Genomic DNA, 12665 nt, shown 5'->3' with positions numbered 1-12665 from the left:
TCAGCTGCCTGCCCAGGGCAGGGGGAGCACATCACTCATCAGCTGTGAGCGCTGGCACCTCGTTCAGGCAAAGGCCTTGCAGAGGGAGCTGCAGAGGATGGCATCCAGCTGCTCCCTCCCTGCTGCCTGCCCCGGGGCTGGCAGAGCTCTGCAGGACACGGGAGAGGCGTTTGGCGTGTTTGGAATGGCTCAGTGCATCCCCTCTGCTGCTGAGCTCCCTCCAAAAACATACCCAGATAACATCTTACAGCAGGCCTTTCTTTAAAATGAGAAGTAAATCGTGAATTTGCACACATGCAGCTGAGCTCCCTCCAAAAACACACCTAGATAACATTTTAAAGTCTCCCTTCACAGCCTTTCTTTAAAAAGGGAAGTTAAACACGGATGTACACGCATGCAGCTCAACTGCCTCCAAAAACATATCCAGATAACATTTTATAGCCTTCCTTCATGGCCCTTCTTTAAAATGAGAAATAAATAATGAATTTACACACATGCAGCTGAGCTTCCTCAAAAAAACATATCCAGGTAACATTTTAGAGCATTCCTTCATGGCCTTTCTCTAAAAAGAGAAGTAAATCATGGATGTACGCACATGTAGCTGAGCTCCCTCCAAAACCATATCCGAAAAAACATTTTACAGTTTTCCTTCACAGCCTTTCTTTATAAAGAGAAAAAATCACAGATGTACACACATGCAGCCAGCTGTCACACGTGTGTATCCATGGAAAATGAAAAGCTCAGAATTCCTACACTGAAATATCTGCACATCCACCAGCCTAAACCCTTGTCCTAGTGCAATTCCTGCGTCCCCATCCATGCCCTAAGAGCACCCCAAAGCTGCCGGGTCCCTCTGGAGCAGGAATCCTCTGGCTGCAGGAGCCCTTGAGCTGCTGCTGGGAATGCTCTAGCTCCCAGGGCATGGGGAAACAGGTTTTTTTTTTTTTAATTTCTTTTTTCCACCAAATAAATCCACCCCTCCCCATCCTGGCTCATGGAAAGCTGGCCCAGGAGCAAGTTCACGTTCACAGCCTGGGGCAGGGCAGTGCCAGCCCCATGGTGGAGCTCAAATCCCCTCAGCTGCTTCCAAATTTGCAGCCTCCTCCCTGGGAAACTTCAGCCTGGCTTTTTTTGAGTGACCACAGCTGCATGAGGGAAGCTTTGGCTCCTCTGTCTCAAATGTGGTTTTGTGGGTTGGGATTTTTTTTTTTTATCCCCCCATGAGGCTTTAAGGTTTTGTTGTATGACCACTGGGTTTTGGCAGCAGGCACAGCTGGAGGCAAGGCTGGCTTTTAGTGACTGGGTTTTCTCTTTGGGAAGCATCTCAGAGGAAACTGGGCTGCAAATGGGATTGTGCAGAATCAGCTGTGAGGTCTGAGAGCTGCCGAGGCTGAGGCTCAGCTTTGGCCATACATGATGCAGCAAAAATGGACACAGCCTCACATATCCTTCTAAAAAAACCTCAAAAAGGTTTTAATTCTATATTTTTATCGCTTCTTTTTTTAAATTTAAATTTAAATTTTCTTTTTTAATAATTTAATTTTAATTAAATTATTTTTTTATTTTTATTTTTAAATAATTCATTTTTAAATTTATTTTCTTATTTTCTTGGTTTTATTTTTAAATAATATAACTTTAAAATTATTTTATTATTTTTATTTATACATAATTCCTTTTTAATAAATTTTATTGACTTTTAAATGGAGAATCAGTTTTAAATTAACTTCAAGGTGTGCAAGACAAAGTATTCATATTTTTCATTCAGAGGCTGCAGTTAAAAAAAAAAGGCCACAGCAACATTATTTTTTGATTCTGGCTGCTTCTAGTCTGCTTTACTGCTCTCTTTCCTGACAAGTAATTTAAATATTTCCTGGCTACTTTCCAGCTCATTTCTTCCCTTTGACACGGACAAAGATCAGACAGAGATGCAAACTGCTGTAATCCTAAATCACCTGGCTTGTAAGGCCATGCTTAATTTAAAAGGAAATGAGAGGTGAGGGGAAGCTGCTTTCCTCTGGATGGGTGGGGATGGAGCAGAGTCCATGTGTTTTACAGTGCCTGCTGATCCTTGGCCCCTGCATGGCTGTCACAGGGCTCAGGAGCTTCTGCTGCATTTGACTGGCAGGGGGTGGCCTTGTGCTTGTGAAAATTATTACTGGCTTTTTGCAAATATTCAAATGAATATTATATGTGTTGTGTTAGAAAGCGATGCTGTATTCATTCTCTTAAGTAGTGTGTTAAATGTAGTTTTAGGGTATAACATAAGGTTAAAATAGAACCTGTGATATGTAAGATTTTTTTAAAGAAAGGACTCGCAGCGAGGTAGCAGCCACAGGACACCTGAATCTGTCAGAGAAAGGGAATTTATTGCTCCACTATCAGAAATGAACTTCTTCCTGCCTCCTCAGCCTGAAGACACCGTCAGGATTCAGAGGAAGAAGCTGACACTGACCAGACAGAATCCTGTGTTTGAATGGAATTTATGCATCATGGATGAGGTGTATGAATATGCAACAGGCTGTTGCTTTTAAGGGTTAATCCTCTGTTAATGTGGGTCCTTTTCTTGGGCTTATTTTGCCCAGAAAAAGGTACCCGGACTGTCCGTAACTCTTTCTTTCTGTTGTCTCATATTGTCCTAATCCAAATTGTCCAAATTATTATTACTCTAATTATATTGCTATTTTTGCAACCATTTTATTGCTATTAAACTTCTAAAATTTTAAAAACAAGTGATTGGCATTTTCCACATGCTCCTAGTGACACCTTGGAACATGCACATTCTGAGTTATTCCCTGGGATTCCAGCTCCTCCTCACCAGCCCTCTCACACTCTGCTGACGCAGGCCAGTTAATTTTGGCTTCCAGAACATGCAATAAATAGAAAGAAGGCAACTGAAATAAAACCATATTTTTGCTGGGTTTTTATTCCAAGCACTTCTTCGAGCTGCACTGGGCTGCTCCTCTCCAGTCCTGGGTGCTTCCATGGAAAGCTCTTTCCATGCAAACTTCCCCTCCCCTCCCAGAGCATTTGAGGGGACTGCTCAGACCTCACTCTGCACAAGAATAAGGTATTTTTTTAACCCCTCTGATACCAGAGAGTTCCCCCCTTGTCAATGGATTCAATCATCAGGTGTGTTACTGACAAAAATCAAGTATTTTTTATGCCAGTGACCCAAAAGCTGGATTTTTTCCCAGCATCCTCTCAATTTTATGACATTTGTGTTTTTACTAATACTGAGCAGATATGGGGAACTGCAGTCCTGTAAAGAGCTCAGAAATGATGAGCAATATAAGCAGCACTGAATATCCTGGCAGTTCATATATTCAAAGCTTCACTTCTGCTTTCATGCTTTCTATGAATCACTCAGGTTTCTTTGATAAACCAAATACCACAAAGCTTTATGCCTCAAAAGTCTTCCCCCCCTCCTCTTCTGCCCCTGACACTGTCATTTTTAAAGTGACTGGAAATGCCCCCTGAGTCACCCAACACAAGCAGCTTTGCAAAGCATCCAGAATTAGAATGTAAAATTTAATTGAAAGTCCACAAACAGAAAAATAAAGACCCAGCCCATGTTGTCAGGAGATTTTGCTCTTTACATTTTATTTTATTTTATTTTATTTTATTTTATTTTATTTTATTTTGTAATGACAACGTTACGTCGGCAATGAGAACAGACCATTGTGCATCGCTCGCTTCAGTTACACAGCAAAGGTGGTTCCAGTTGTAAAAATAAATAATAAATAAGAAAGCAGCTGATATCTCCCTGTAAACACAGCCAGGACAACAGCCAGAGGCTCAGAGATGGGACCAGGATGGGGGTGGTGGAAGAGGACTCAGAGTAACATCCCCAAACTGGTCTTTGGTCCCTTGCTCTGTTCAAGCAGCTGTGAAAAGCCCAAAGGATGCTGTGCTGAGACAGGGGGGCAAAAGAGAATTCCCTTGGCAAGGAGTGAGTACCAGTGGGATAAGGATCTCCAGGTTTGGTCTTTGGGGATAAACAGAGCCCTGGAAAGCAGCTCTCAGCAGGGAGCAGTGCTGCTGGCACATTCCCCAGGACCCAGCACAGGCTCAACATCACCCACCATTGCTGCCGAGTGGGACCCTCACCTCTCCAGGACCCCAAAATTCTTGCTGAGAGGGACTTTCTGAAGAGCTGCCCCCAGGTCTGGGCTGGTGATGTGTCCTGCCACCCCCTGAGTCACTGAATTCACAGGATGGTTTCGCTCACTCCATGGGTTTCTGGTAAAGTGCTGTGGCTGCAGACTGGTTTCACCATCCAAGGGAACACCAAGCCCAGTTATAAACCCAGGCAAAGCCCTGGTTTTTCTCTCCCATGTGTGAAAATCAAGTTTCCCATAGAGATGCTCACCAAAGTGCCTGTTTGACCTCTCTGTTCCCTGCCTGGGACAAGCTGCTGAGATGCTGTCCACACCTTTAAGGGGAGAGAGGGAACAGCATGGCCTGCAAAGCATCCTTGCACTGCCATCCAAACTCTCTAGCAGCTCTCCCTGCTGCTACTGGTGTACCTTGCTCCAAAATTGTGCTACAAATCTGTCTGGTCCTCTCAAATTATTATACAGAAAAGGTGGGAGGCATGCTAAGTGCTACAACAGCTAAAATAATTTCATTTACAAGCTCCTCAGAGCAAGGTATACACATGTGTGCTTTCAGCAGTGCTGCTCTAATAAATATAGCTATAATAATAATAACAATAATGATGAAATAAATAACAATAACAGGGATAAAACGTCACGCACGTGACTTAAGATTAGGTGCAATCTGAAGGTCGTGGAGCTCAAGCGAGGGACGAAAACGTCACTGCACTGGAAGGAGGTGGAAACTTCGATGCAGAGCATGCATAGGACACAGCTGGAGGATCTTGGGGTTAGGAAAAGGCAGGCTCAGGATTCCTCCAGTGGAAATTGCCACAAAGTCTCAGGGTTTTTATCCTGGCCATTCCCTGCGAGCAGGAGTGGCAGGTCCTGTGCTGCTTGTGGTGGTCAGAGAGCAGGTGGGAGCTCTTGGGTTGTGGGTGCTCAGGGGATTCCCATCTCTGAATGAGCTGAGCTTGAGCTGGGCTGGCAGCTCAAACCCCATTTCTTTCCATGCCTGCAGTGGCAAAGGTCTCCAGCTGAGCTGTGAGGGCTCCCACCCCCAGGGAGGGAGGAATGTGGCCTGGCAGCTCCTGAAGCGCTCAGGGTGCTGGGGATCTTGGGGTCAGGAGAAGGCAGGCTCAGGATCGCTCCAGCTGAAATTGCCATGTAGTCTCAGGGTTTTTATCCTGGCCATTCCCTGTGAGCAGGGAGTGGCAGGTCCTGTGCTGCTTGCGCCGGTCAGAGAGCAGGTGGGAGCTCTTGGGTTGTGGGTGCTCAAGGGAATCCCCTCTCTGAATGAGCTGAGGTGCACTCACAGCTCAAACCCCATTTCTTTCCATGTTTGCAGTGGCAAAGGTCTCCAGCTGTGAGGGCTCCCACCCCCAGGGAGGGAGGAATGCCATGTCCAGCGGCTCCTGAAGCGCTCAGGGTGCTGGGGATCCTGCTAAAACCCCACAGCTTCAGCCGGACCCCCGCCACACAGGCCTCAGCCCTCACAATCCGTGTCCCACCCTGTTCCTGGCCCCCTGGCTCATCCCCTGGCTCAGGTCAGGTGTGTGAGCGCTTGCTGGTGCCGCGGCTGGCGGCCTGCCTGCTCATGTCCTGGTAGGAGGCGGATTTCAGGAAGCGGGGGTAGGAGTCCTTCTCCATCAGCGTGCGCGTCTTGGCCTGCGCCTCGTTGAAGCAGGCCGAGGTGGCCCCCGAGAGGTTCTTGCGGGTGATCTCCCTGGTTTCGTGGTCAATGTTCACCTGCAAGGCAGCAGCGCCCACAAACATTAGCTCCTCTTATATGTGAGGACAAAACCTGGTTTTAATTGGTCTTCAGATGTAGATGAAGATGGTCACAAATTTTTCTATCCCTTCACTAATGTGGCTTCAGGGTTTTTGGGGTCTCCCCAGGCCTGGCTGCCATGGGTGTCCCAGACAGTGAAGTCCAGCTAAGCACAACCTGTCCGGGCACAAACGTTAGCTCCTCTTCTATGTGAGGACAAAACCTGGTTTTAATTGGCCTTCAGATGTAGATGAAAATGCTCACAAACCTTTATATCCCTTCACTAATGTGGCTTTAGGGTTTTTGGGGTCTCCCCAGGCCTGGCTGCCATGGGTGTCCCAGACAGTGAAGTCCAGTTAAGCTCAACCTGTCCAGGCCCCTCAGGCAGGCTCCAGGGCCACTGGAAACTTTAGCAAGCTCAGCTCTTAAGTGAGACTGTAACTGTCATATTTACTGAAAAAATCCCTCCGCTAGGATTTCTTCTCCCGGGAAGCTAAAAAGCCTCAGAAAACAATGAAAACAATAATTATCTGATTGCTTTAGAATGTGGTCTGGAGATTGTTTACCAAAAGGTGAATGTTTGATTGGTTCCATGTGAATTGCATTTAATTAATGACCAATCTCAGCACGCCGTGTCGGAAACTCTGAGGAGTCAGTCACGAGCTTTCATTATCATTCTTATTAAGCCTTCTGATGTCTCTTTTCTCTTTCTTTAGTATAATTTTAGTATAGCATTTTTAATATGATATAATATCACAAAATAATAAATCAGCCTTCTGAGAACATGGAGTCAAATTCTCATCTCTCACTGCATCCTGGGGTGAAACACAAACATCCCAAACACCCCATGAGATCAGCTCTTTAGTGATTCCTGGCTCAATTGTGATTTTCAGCTCTTTGCTTGCTAAGTGCCTTTGGCAGATGCAGGGAGAGAGAGGAGAAGGCTGTATGAGGTTCCACAGAGATGTCTTTATTGGCAGCTTCTGCCAAGGGTCTCAGTGACACCTCTTAAACTGGGCAGAAATAGGGGTTTTTATAGGATATAGGGGTTTTGGGAATCAGTCCAATTGTAAGGGTCAAGGTGAAAGTGACCTATCATCTTGCAGAGAGATAACAAGGGTCCAAAGGGGAAAGAGGGGCTTCTTTTGGTGCAGTAATCATGACTAGGCATTTCTTATCTTAGACAACTGACTGCCAAGGAGGCCTTGCAGGCCCTGTGCCTGCTACACTTCACAGTTAGACTCAATTTCTGTTCCAACATTATGTGATGGACCACACAATGTTAGATCATGAACAAGAACACACCTTCCCACTGACCCAACAGCACTTTCATAACACCCACCAGGATATTTTATTCCTTTCCCACCCTATTTCATGGGACAGAAAATGATCTCACCTCTCTGGGTGCCTCATTTTGGACAAACTCCTCAAAGATTCTGTTGGCTTTGGAGGCCAGCTTGGTTTTCGAGCGGGTCTTTTTGAAGTCCTCGCACGCCAGCCAGAAGTCAAGGTTCTCCTCGCTGAATTCAGTCTTCAGGAAGGTGTGGAATGCATTTACCCCACCTATGGAGGGGAGAGAAGAACAGTTAATGGGAAAGGAGGTGGAGGGAAGAGGACCAGCAGCAGACACTGCCTGGGGAGCGTTGCCCTGGGAGCTCAAACCGTGACATCCACAGATTTCCTTTCCTTCCGGGCAAATTCCACCCTCTGAGACACCGCTAATTGGCCTCTGGACTCCAATAAAATCCTTTCCCACAGACAAGTAATCCTCTGGTTTTATTTATCTGACCTTTCTGTAATGAGGCTTCAGAGTATTTTCTTTACAGCTTCGGGAAAGAGCTAATTCTACCTAAGGAGAAGCGCGCTGACGCATCGGAACGCTGCAGGAGCCTTGGTTCTGATTTCTCAGCCCAGATCTGGGGGGAATGAGATGCTGAGGATGGGAGAGTAATTGCAGCAAGGATTTCAAAGCTGTGCTGGGAGGGTGGATTAAGTTACAAAGCTTAGAGATGCTCATTAGCCATCACAGCACGTGAGGGAGATGGAAAAAAATACAGTTGGCCCCAGATTTTGGCTGTGGAAGGACTTTGTCTGGCTGGGGAAGATCTTTTAAGGTAGACAGCTACTTTTGGATTAAAATTTGGTGCTTCTGCCGTTTGAATTTTGCAAAGCTCAATCAAGGTAATCGGTTTTTAAAGGTAAATCGATAATTACAAAGTCTTGGCTTGTTATAGTCAAGCAATCTCGTTTTGGCTCTCATAATTTGAGTTATCCTCTCTAACTATTGTAAAATTGTAAAAACAATTATAAAAAATTGTAAAAACTGTTTTTGGAGACTGCCATTGTGCAGAGCCCAGTGTAAGGAGGGGATGATTGTGGGAATCCATGAAATCAGAGGGTTTTGGGAAAGCTGCAAAAGGCAGACCAGAAAAAAAATACAATTGGCCCCAGACTAGTGCTATGGAAGGACTTTGGCTTGGGAAGAGCTTTTAAGGTAGACAACCACTTTTTTCTACCTTAAAAGGATTAAAATTTGGCTGGGGAAGAGCTTTTAAGGTAGACAGCTACTTTTGGACTAAAATTCGGCACTTCTTCCATTTGAATTTTGCAAAGCTCAATCAAGGTAATTGGTTTTTAAAGGTAAAGAGATAATTACAAGGTCTTGGCTTGTTATAGTCAAACAATCTCGTTTTGGCTCTCATTATAATTTGAGTTATCAAATCTGTAATTGTAAAAACTGTTTTTGGAGACTGCCATTGTGCAGAGCCCAGTGTAAGGAGAGGATGATGTGTGGGACTAAAAAAGAGGTCCCACCTCTGGGTCTGGAGGAGCTGCCTGCACAGGGAGGGGGAGACAGCATCTCACAGGAGCCCTGTGCATCACAGACACACAGCTAATACCAGAGCAGGAAAAGGGCAAGGTTATCTACTCAAACAGCCGAGTTCCTGCTCCCTGTGGAAGAGCCATCCCCGGAGGCACAGGACAGACAGACAGAGGGCAGCAATGCAGTTGTCTGAACAAGCCTGAGGGGATGTGGCTGCACAGCTGTTTCCACCAGCCACCCAGAGCAGACACTGCCTTCTCCCCAGTGTGGGGAAAGGGGTGCTTTGGGAATACCATGACGTTCCCCCTGGTGGGCTGCTCCTCAGGGGATGCCCGTGACAGTGCTCCTGTCCCAGGGCAGCAGTGAGACAACACTTCTGCCCCCCAAACACACCCAGCCAGGAGGAAAGGGTAGGCAACGAGCCCTGTGCCTCAGATCTGGGCAGGAAAGAGACCTCTTTCTAAACCCTCAAACACCTCATTTGAGGAGGAGGCAAAATTGCATCCTACACTGACTCCAGTCATACAGCTCACTGTGAGTACATTTGTCCTACATGCCCTCACCCAGAGAAGAAAACAAGATGCTACTCACTTTTGCTCTTGAGGAGCTGGTCAAAGGACTCCCTCCATTCCAGCACCTCTTGGGAGGAGTTTCTGGAAAAGACAAAAAGGATGTGAGGCTCTCTGTCCAGCGGTGAGGGACGGGAGCACTTCAGCTGGGAGACAGCAGCATTCAGCAGGAAACCAAAGCTAGGAACCAACATTCATTACCTGTGGGCTCTCTTTCCTCTCTCCTCCCTTTCTTTCACCTTCCCTGATGGCTCACCCGACCCCATCTCCATGCTGTTGGCCAGGAGGTTCTCTAGGGGCTGCTCAGAAAAGCCCTTTTCTGCTGACACGAGTCCAGCAGGTTCTTTAGGAGATGCTCAGAGGAGCCCTTTTCTGCTGGCCCAGCAGAGTCTCCTCTGCAGGAAAACCCCCTGCCCTCAGCACTGATGTTCAGTGTTCTGTGTTTAATGCTGCCTGCATTCCCCGGGGATCCCAGCGCTGGTGTGAGGCACCAGGAAGGGCAGGAGCCCTGCGGGATCCCTGCCTCTCACCCGGGCTCTGCTCTCTGTGCCTAATGCCACAGCATCCGTTCCCTGCCGGGTTTTATAGCCGCTGGAGCAGGGGAGTGATCCGCCTTCCCGGCCCGCCTGGGTGGGACTACACGGAGGGGGAGCTGTGCTCTGTGCTCTGTGCTGCAGATGGGCAGGAGCATCCCTCGGGAATGGCACAGAGCTGTGCTTGGCTTACCTGCGCCTGGAGCCCAGCTGCAGCTTGCTGGAGCTCCCACTCCTGTGTCCCAGCTCGGGTTTGTGAAGCAGGATGCCCAAGCGGCTCTTCAGATCCTTGGCTCTGGAAAGGAGGGAAGGGTGAGATGGGATCTCTGGACCATCAGTCTGCTGCCCCCACCCCTGCAGGGGTTCCACCCCTGCTTGGCCCCCGGCTTCAGCCACTTCTTGGCTCTCTGGTGTGTGAAATAAACGCTCCCCCCTTGCTTTTCCTGCTCCCTGGCAACCGCGCATTAAGCCTGGGGGAGCGTTTTCTCCTGCTCGCTTCCCAGGCAGAGACACATGGAATATAAAGCCCGGTCTTTCCTCTGGGGCAGGTAAAAGCTGCTGGAGCCCCCACGAGCTCCCGGAGCTATCCTGGTTCCTTTCCCCACCCCACCCTGCCAGCATCACTCTGCTGCTCCTAAATCGCTGGAAAAACACAGCGATGTCCTTCCTCTCGGCACAGCGGGAGCATCCCACTGCCGCCTGCCAGCTGCTACTCCCCTGCTCTGATTTTTGGGGTGCCCCTGGGCTCCCAGGAGCCTGTCAGCAGGCCGTGGGCAGGCCAGAGCCATCCACCTACCCCATGGCTTTGGGAGGCAGCACTGATGCTCCCGTGCCCGAGGCTGGGATGCTCCCGTGCCAGAGGCTGGGATGCTCCCGTGCCAGAGGCTGGGATGCTCCCGTGCCAGGGGCTGGGATGCTCCTGTACCAGAGGCTGGGATGCTCCTGTGCCAGAGGCTGGGATGCTCCTGTGCCAGAGGCTGGGATGCTCCTGTACCAGAGGCTGGGATGCTCCCGTGCCAGGGGCTGGGATGCTCCTGTGCCAGGGGCTGGGATGCTCCCGTGCCAGGGGCTGGGATGCTCCTGTGCCCGAGGCTGGGATGCTCCCGTGCCAGGGGCTGGGATGCTCCTGTACCAGAGGCTGGGATGCTCCCGTGCCACAGGCTGGGATGCTCCTGTACCAGAGGCTGGGATGCTCCCGTGCCCGAAGCTGGGATGCTCCTGCCTGTCCCCGCGGCGAAAGCACGGAGGAGGCACCTCCCTGCCGGGAGGTGTCGGCGGCAGCAGCAGGGCAGGAGAAGCGGTTCCTGCCTGTCCCCAGGGTGGCCCCGAGGCAGCGGCTCCTGTCTGTCCCCAGGGTGGCCCCGAGGTGCTGTGGCCCAGCTGCTATTTGCGTGCCCGCGGCTCACTCGGGCGTCCCCAGGCGCCCATACAAAAAAAAATCAGGGTTTAAATGTCAAGCCGGCAGCGTGGGGGCTTGGCAGGAGGAGCAACATGTCACTGAACAGTGCGGCGGTGTTGACAAAAATACTCCTGCTGCTGTCAGCTCGGAGCAAGTTGGCAGAGCCCTGGTGTGTTTGTACAGCCCTGGCCATCCTCCTCTCTCTCTCCCTGCGCTGGTTTCACCTCCGTGTTCCCCTCTGGGGGAGCAGAAGGGATTCAGCCGCAAGGAATCACTTGGTGCATCCCGGTTTCTACCCTACCATCACATCGGCGGCGGCAGAGGCTGGTCCAGGTGCGACCCCTCTGCCTCCCAAAGCGCCTTACCTTTCCAGGCAAGTGACGGGCAGCGCGGCTAAGCCCCGGCACATGCTGAGAGCTGGGCACCCAGGCATCCAGCAACTCATCGGCTCCTCCCGGGGGCTGCAGCAGGGGGATGCGGGCACCACCTGCCCCGCGGTCCCGGGCTGGCGGCTGCGGCAGCGGAGCGGAGCCGCGCTTTATATGGGCCGGGAGAGGGGAGGGGGACCCAGCATCACCGCAGCCTCCAGCCAACCAAAAGCTGCTCAGGCAGCGCCCCTGAAGAGGAGAGCTTAGGTAAGTTTGTGTGTGCTGCTAAGGGAGGGGGGAGTGGGAGGCCCAGGCTCGTCCTTGAGCATCACAGTCATCGCCGCTTCCTCGGGAACAGGAAAAAACAGGCTCGTTTTCCAGCGACGTGTGGAGCCTGCTGATGAAGCGCCGGCGGGTGGGAGAGCAGGGACAGGACAGACGCTGCAGCCCTCGCAGAGAGCCGTCAGCTCCATCCTGCTGCTCCACCCCGCTGCCCCAGGGCTTCCAGAGCTGTGCCCCAGTGGTTAAAGCACGGGGTGGCAGCCCCCAGCAGGGTCAGGAGGGTTTGGGCTTCGAGGGGGATGCAGATGGAGCAGAAGGGTTTAATGTTTCCACTTCTCTTTAATGGCTCTGCCAGTTCACAGCTGGAATGTATATATATAATATATAATATATAATATATAATATATAATATATAATATATAATATATAATATATAATATATAATATATAATATATAATATATAATATATAATATATAATATATAATATATAATATATTAGATAATATGTATAATATATAATATATAATATATAATATATAATATATAATATATAATATATAATATACAATATATTATATAGTATATAGTATATCGTATATATCATATATCATATATCATATATCATATATCATATGTATTATATTATATAGCATATAGCATATAGCATATAACATATATTATTTATAATATATATTATAGATTATATCATATTAGAGATTATATAATAGATGATATATAATATATGATTGATATATGATATATAATGTATAATATACGATATATAATGTATGATATATCATATATCATATATAGCATATAGCAT

The 12665-nt window shown here is 48.5% G+C and overlaps 1 protein-coding gene across 2 annotated transcripts; it reads right to left on the bottom strand.

The window, feature by feature from the left end:
• Positions 1-3597: 3597 nt before the first annotated feature.
• On the bottom strand, positions 3598-11732 carry LOC131086756 (regulator of G-protein signaling 16-like). Of its 2 annotated transcripts, XM_058029936.1 has the most exons (5): positions 11556-11732; positions 9985-10086; positions 9281-9342; positions 7262-7428; positions 3598-5843 (listed from the first exon to the last, which is right to left on the bottom strand). In XM_058029936.1, the coding sequence occupies exons 1-5, from the start codon at positions 11633-11635 to the stop codon at positions 5643-5645; spliced, it is 612 nt and encodes a 203-aa protein (XP_057885919.1). In that variant the 5' UTR covers positions 11636-11732; the 3' UTR covers positions 3598-5642. The 2 variants fall into 2 exon arrangements, with proteins under 2 accessions (XP_057885919.1, XP_057885920.1); XM_058029937.1 differs by lacking the exons at positions 9985-10086; positions 11556-11732 and adding an exon at positions 9460-9799.
• Between the last annotated feature and the right edge of the window lie 933 nt (positions 11733-12665).

Source organism: Melospiza georgiana, chromosome 9, assembly GCF_028018845.1.
Source record: "Melospiza georgiana isolate bMelGeo1 chromosome 9, bMelGeo1.pri, whole genome shotgun sequence".
In the NCBI taxonomy this organism is placed as follows: Eukaryota; Metazoa; Chordata; class Aves; order Passeriformes; family Passerellidae; genus Melospiza; species Melospiza georgiana.
This window is presented reverse-complemented; position numbering and strand designations above follow the sequence as displayed.